Source organism: Bidens hawaiensis, unplaced genomic scaffold, assembly GCF_021521415.1.
Source record: "Bidens hawaiensis isolate Kalapana, Puna unplaced genomic scaffold, B.hawaiensis_p1.1 tig00005944_1, whole genome shotgun sequence".
Taxonomy (NCBI): Eukaryota; Viridiplantae; Streptophyta; class Magnoliopsida; order Asterales; family Asteraceae; genus Bidens; species Bidens hawaiensis.
The window spans coordinates 1,153,836-1,160,680 of record NW_027491393.1 but is presented as its reverse complement, the minus strand read 5'-3'; the positions used below and the strand labels follow the sequence as shown (position 1 = coordinate 1,160,680).

Genomic DNA, 6,845 nt, shown 5'->3' with positions numbered 1-6,845 from the left:
GACTAAAGAAGTTTGAAGCATCTGTTATCTCAGGTCGTCCAAACACCAGAACAGTACCAATGGAGTTACTCGGGTTTGACTTTGAAATTTTTTACAAGTCGGGGAAAGAAAACAAAGTAGCCGACGCCCTTAGTCGGATTGAAGGTCCTATTCTGTTTGCCACTCTACCCCGGTGTGGATTAAGGCTCTGAATAATTATTATACTACAGAGGACGGGACTAAATTGGTGGCTAAATTGTTGAACGACAAGTTGGCTACGGATCGGTTTCAACTGGGTACTTTTTCAGGGAACTCAACTCTTCATTCCTGAGTGTACTCACATTCGGGAGCTTCTCCTAAACGAGTACCATAGCTCGGTAATTGGCGGTCATTCGGGAATTAAAGCAACGATCAAACGTATTGCCTCGAGCTTTGGCTGGCCAAAATTGAAGGCATCGGTTTCTGCCTTCATTCGCCAATGTCAGGTCTGCCAACAAGTGAAGTACCCGAACCATAAGCCCTATGGATCTCTACAACCACTACCCATTCCATCTACGGTTTGGCAAGACATATCCATGGATTTTATTACCCAGTTACCATTATCGCAAGGAAAGACGGCTATATGGGTCATTGTGGATAGATTTTCCAAATTTGCTCACTTTATATCACTGCCACCAAAGTATGGAACGGTTTCTCTTGCAACCTTGTTTTTGCAAAATGTTTATAAGCTCCATGGGTTCCCGAAAACTATTGTAAGCAATCGCGACTCTATCTTTTTAAGCAAGTTTTGGAAGGAGATGTTTAAACAAGTCGGCACCAAACTCAAGTATTCCACTGCCTATCATCCACAATCGGACGGTCAAACCGAGGTGGTAAACTGATGTTTACAAACTTATCTTCAGTCCTTTGCAAGCGACGAGCCACACACTTGGAATCGATATTTGTATCTGGCAGAATTTTGGTATAACACTTCCCATCATTCAGCAATTAATATGACTCCGTTTCAAGCGCTATACGGTAGGCCGGTTCCCGATATCAATCGCTACTTGGCCGGTAAGTCTGACACAGCCTCCATCGATGCCACTTTAATTGAACATAATCGTTTGAGGAAGCTGCTTACCACAAATCTGAAGCGTGCACAGCAAAGGATGTTGAGCTTGACACAAGCTCATCGACTAGATAAAGAATTTCAAGTGGGCGACATGGTTTTCCTGAGGCTCCGCGATTACCGGCAAACGTCGGTAGCTAACAGGTCATCGAAGAAGTTATATAAGCGTTTTTATGGTCCATTCAAAGTGGTGGAACGTATCGGAGCAGTGGCCTATAAGCTCGATCTTCCGGTGGAGGCGCGTATCCACCCGGTCTTTCATGTTTCGCTGTTAAGACAAGCCTTTGGTAAACCACAAGTGGTTCCCTTACCATCAATTGCAAGTGAAAAAGATGATAGTTGGATACCAGACTCAATCTTAGACCATTGTTGGTCTAACAAAAAAATTCAGCTATTGGTTGCATGGCAGAACAAGGAACTTGAAGAAGCTACATGGGAATTCAGTGATGAGTTAATGATTCGTTTCCTAGATTTCAAGCACGCACACGAGTATGTTTTGCAGCTTGAGGACGATCTGCATGTTAAGGGGGAGAAGTTGATGCAGCCCAATCACTAGAAGCAACTGGATCGTCCATCACCAGACCCAACAGCAAGTGCAAGAAACCCGCCAAGCTATTGGAATGAGTCTTCAGTCAGTTATTTTTATTTATGCATGTGTTTTTTAGATAGTTAATCAAGTGCATTTTGTTATTTAGTGGACTAGTGGCATCATGTGTCTTAGTAATAAGGAAAAGGTGGGCCCTTAGTGGTACATGTTCTCACGTAACTTTGCATATTTATTCTTGTATTTGTATTTGAAATTAATATAGAAAATTGTCCCAAAAGTCTTTTCCTCTGTCTTCTTGGAGTCTTGCCTGCTCAACAGGCTACACAATACTTTCTGACGACTTTTCTGGTGAAATTTTCGACGGAATTTTCATAGACTTTTCCGGCGAGGTGGTGGCAGTGGGTGACGGTTGTGATGGCAGTGGAGTGGTGATGGTTGTAGGAGATGAGTGAAAATGTAAGTGGGTTTTATGTAAGTGGGTTTTTAAAATTAATTGAAGTGGATTTTGAGATTAAAGTAAGTAGGTTTTAATATTAAAGTGTTAAGACTAAAATACCCTCCTTCTTAACCTTCTTAAAAAAATCAAGCTTTTTATTTGAACTTAACCCTAATAATTAAATACTAACAACCCAAAAGCAAATATTAATGCGTGTAATTGAAGTTTTATACGATATCATCCTCAATGATTCTGACATATCAATCATTTTGTTAGTTGTTACCTTTATCATCACAAACTTTTACTTTATACTAGATTTTAATTTGAAATCATTTTGTTTTTAAAATCTAGCACTTTTTGAATGTACACTTTTAAGAAGTTATTTTCCAAAATTAAAATATTATTTATAAAATGATGTTGGTATGAAATTGAGGCACTAACAGTCTGGTTGGGATGATGCATCACCTGCGTTTTATCACCACCAGTTGATATCATGTATTTCTTGGACGTTGGGCTTTGCAAGTGCATATACCGTTTGTTTGAATATAACATTATCGAGCGACTTGTTTTCTATAGTTGTGTAAAAACATTCGAACATTACATAGAGATTTTGAAACCCATGATCAGTGACGGATCTAGACCGAAATCTCATTAGTAACGTTCAAATTTCTTTTTTATCGTATTTCATATAATGTAAATGAAACAAAAATAGAAACACGATAATAAATAAATTTAAGCATATGGGGTGCAGATTTCTCCTCTTCGGTTTTTGAAAGTTTGAAATCGAGTTATTAGATCCTCTTATTTTATTTTATCAAATGTTTCTCTTTCAACCGTACAAATTAAAGCATTGTTCAATTACTCATCACTCATTCGACTGCGTAAATCCGTCTTGATAATCTTCATTTTAGAAAAACATCTTTCAAAGGTTGCTGTTGCAACCTGTAAAACCAGGGCTAGCTTCAATATTTAACCAAAGAAAAGTGGCATGCTTTCCGGTTTTCACCATTTACATGAGCAATGTCACACTTCCACCCAATTTTGCGAGCTTATCATCTTCCTTTAAAGTGCCATAAAATGTCGTAATATCATTCGAAATTCACCCTCTTTCTTCAATACTAAAATCAATCTGATACATCCAAGACATGCCCCTATTTTAGATATGTCAAACTTAAAAACTGAATCTCAAGGATTTAAACCAAGCATATTTTCTAACAAACCATTTGGGACCTCACTAAATCTATTTTCAAGTTCTTGAATTTGCATATCTAAAACCGTATTATAAACCTCAACCTCAAAATGATGTCGACTAGTAAAGACATTCTTTCGGTTTCTTTGATTACCATAAACCCTAATTCCCAATTAAATCCAATTTACATATAAACCCTAAATCCCTAATCAATTCCAATTTCTAATTTAACGTTATCAAAATACCCAATAAACCATTATCAATCATTCAGTTTCCCATAACAACATCAAATTAGCAATTTATATAAACAAATTAACAATCACAATTGTAAATAGAAACAGAATAATACCTAAATCGAACAAGTAGAAGTCGAACCGTGGAATAGGGAGCCTAGAGAAGCGGCTGCAGGGGCATCAGCTGCATCGTGGAGGTCGCCAGTGAGTGACCAGGGGTGATTGGAAGCAACGACTATTTGTGATGTCTGGCCAACCAAACAACAATATTTTGTAAAAGGCTAATTGGTTTTAATTTGGTTGAGATTTAAATTTTGGTTTAGCTTTAATTGGTTTAAACTTTTAATTTGGTTGAACTTTAAACTAACAAAGGTAACATTAAATTTTTTCAGGGTAGCAAAATACATAAATGACCAAAATTTATTATTTTTTTCACTAGCAATGAAAAGTTGATGGGAAACTGATGTATGGGTGAAATAATGTGCTTTTAATGTTTAATTCGAGTCTGTCGTAAGGTACACCATAAGGCAAAAAGCAAGTGTCGTAAGGTCATCTAGCCCCTGCCATAAGTTATAATGGCTTTCTTGTAGCTTACACCAGTACCAGACGAAAAAAGTCGTTTTTTGGTATTTTATTCCATATTTAAGTTGGTTTTAACCCTAAATCGAGCCCCATTCTTTATCATTGATTATTGGACGACTTGGGGAATGCTTTTCATCATTTCAACCCTCACCAATCACAAGATTCGGTTAGTCGACTCCTGATGTTTGCTTGTGCAACAAAACAATTTTTCGTAATTGAATGTTTTAAGGTTTTATTAGTTAATTGATTTGTGGCCATCAATATTTAGAATTAAGTTCTTATAGTCATTGACCCGCTTATCTTTAGCCATCAAATCGATTGCATTAATCAAAACCTAACACTGGTAATTATTTAGGTTATTATTCAGCCATGCCAATTATTCGGATTAAGTTATGATAATCAACAAGGTCAAATATATAGTCTTTTGGTTATATGTTTAAACAAACAAGTCATGTCTATGTGATTTCCAAATAGTTTTAACCAACTTGTTTAGTCTGCTTCACAGCCTAAAATGTGGGGTTTGGTTATTTTTCTCTCAATTGTTTACAGCCTAAGTGACTTGTTCCTACAGTATTTTAGAAACAACTTGTTTTTGAAAGTCTGCTTGACATCAATTGTCCACCCTAGTTAATTAATCAGTAAAACATGACCGCGACTTGCACTTTCCACTAATTTTCTGTAGATCGATACCTTTACTTGTCCTTGCTAGTAAATATAGTTGTATAAATATTTTTGATTGACCTTTCGACATCGATTACTAACCCCTGGTTCTTACCTAGGTCCGCCCCTGGTCGTAACCGCTTATGCTCATGATACTAGCCTACTAGGTATATCCTGTTATAGAGTGATTGAACACGTTTTGTGATGTTAATTGCTTATCTTTTTACACCATTATCTATGTAAATGATGACTTTCCGTGTATGTATTTTTCTTAGCCATTTGGTTAGCACTTTTGTCAAGGGCGTGTACATCATCATATGTGCCCACATCTTTGAGTGTCCCAATCATGCAATACGGAGAGTGAGTGCTTGTAGTTAATAGGATCGACTAGGTGGTGTTACATAAAAAAAATGAAACTAATAATATTCGATACCACTAAAATGGCGTTTAGGGAAGTAAAAAATGAAGAGTGGAAAAGGACGGTGAGATGGCTTTGTGATAACACAGTCACATAATACAAAAAAGGTGCCGGTATCCCCATGATATAACGAAATTTACAAGATAGAAAGGAAGTACAATTATTATTATTTTTAACACTATTAAATTTACTTAAATCAAATTAAAACATCCTTAATTAGTTATACATATATTTATATTTATACGTAATAAAGAGTTGGTATTTTATAAATCATTGAAATTGATGGAATCGTTCGAAACAAAGCAAGTTCGATCAATTTGGCCAACATTAATCCAAACAAGTCACTTCACGTTTGGTTTAACAACTCGCTAGGGATGAGCGTATTCAGTACGGGTACCAATTGATACCGGTACCGGTACCGATTTGGTACAGTCACCCGTCGGTACCGAATCGGTACCAAGTTTTGAGTTTTCAGTATCGGTACGGTACCGGTACCGGTATTCCCAAATTTTTCACGAAATACCAGTGCAATACCGGTACCGAACCGATACCGGTACCAACTATTTCCGAATTTTGGGATCGGGATTTTCGGAATCGGTACCGGTATCACCCCGAGCTCATCCCTACAACTTGCCATGTACAAGAAACCGTTAAACCCTCAAACCAGAACCCACCCGACCCGAACAGTCCTTACCTGTTTAATGTCTCTTTCTTTAAAATATAAACCCACCTATTATTATTCGGATTTTCTAGGGACACCCAACAAATTGCTAAAACACAGCTCAATACGCCGCGTATAGAGCTATACGCAGCGTATTGAGCGGTGTTTCTAGAAAACACAACCAATTTTTTCTTATTATGTTTTTTTATTTATTTTTTTGTTTTTTATTTTGTTATTATTATTATTGTTATTTATCATTATTATCATTATATATTAATTATTTATTTAATATTTAATATTATTTCGGTGAAAACAATTAACACACATATATAACAAAAATCATTGTTATATTGATAAACTGTACAAATAAAAGAAAATACGACAACTAGAACATAAAAATCTACAATAGGAAGTCGTCCATGTTCATGCCCAAGCCGTCGTTGTAGCCCCTAAATGCCGCGCCAACCTCGGCGTCATCATCTCCCCTGCGCCTAGGGCGCAAACCGTCCGCGGCATACACGTGGTCGCCCCGGCTGCGTCTCACGCCAGACGTGCTCGCCTCGTGGTCAAAACTGGGGGGTGGCAGTGGCACGGTGTACTGCTGACCAGACAGCTCCGCTACCCGACTGCTAACAAGCCAGTCGATCTGGCGCGACATCTGCCTCCCAACTCAAGGGCCTCCAACCTAACGTCGGTGGTGGGGCCCCGACTCACCGCGCGATATATGCATGGAATGTGCTGCGTCGGCCCCTAACAACAAAACAACATAAATACATTTAATACGAAGACGAATTAAAAGAAACGATAAAACGATAATATATTAAAACGTACCTGAGATGAGCCCGGATCCTCACGTCCGTCACCACTGTCGTCACCATCCCCGCCGCCCCCCTCCCCCGCATCGACAAGCTCATGGACAAACTCCACCTCCGGTGCCGCGACCGGGGGAGGCTCGACTAAAGGCACCGGGACGTAAGGCGCACGTGCCCCCGCCCCGGCCACCAGTCGGTCGTACAAGCTGTTGGGTCCAGG

At 38.5% G+C, this 6,845-nt stretch overlaps 1 protein-coding gene across 1 annotated transcript; it reads left to right on the top strand.

The window, feature by feature from the left end:
* Positions 1-971: 971 nt before the first annotated feature.
* LOC143631131 (uncharacterized) lies at positions 972-1,643 on the top strand. The gene has a single exon (XM_077099980.1). The coding sequence runs from the start codon at positions 972-974 to the stop codon at positions 1,641-1,643; it is 672 nt and encodes a 223-aa protein (XP_076956095.1).
* The last annotated feature ends 5,202 nt before the right edge of the window (positions 1,644-6,845 follow it).

Bases quoted from the DNA above. Each gene is read 5' to 3' on its own strand.
- LOC143631131 (XM_077099980.1), top strand. From the start codon at position 972: ATGACTCCGTTTCAAGCGCTATACGGTAGGCCGGTTCCCGATATCAAT.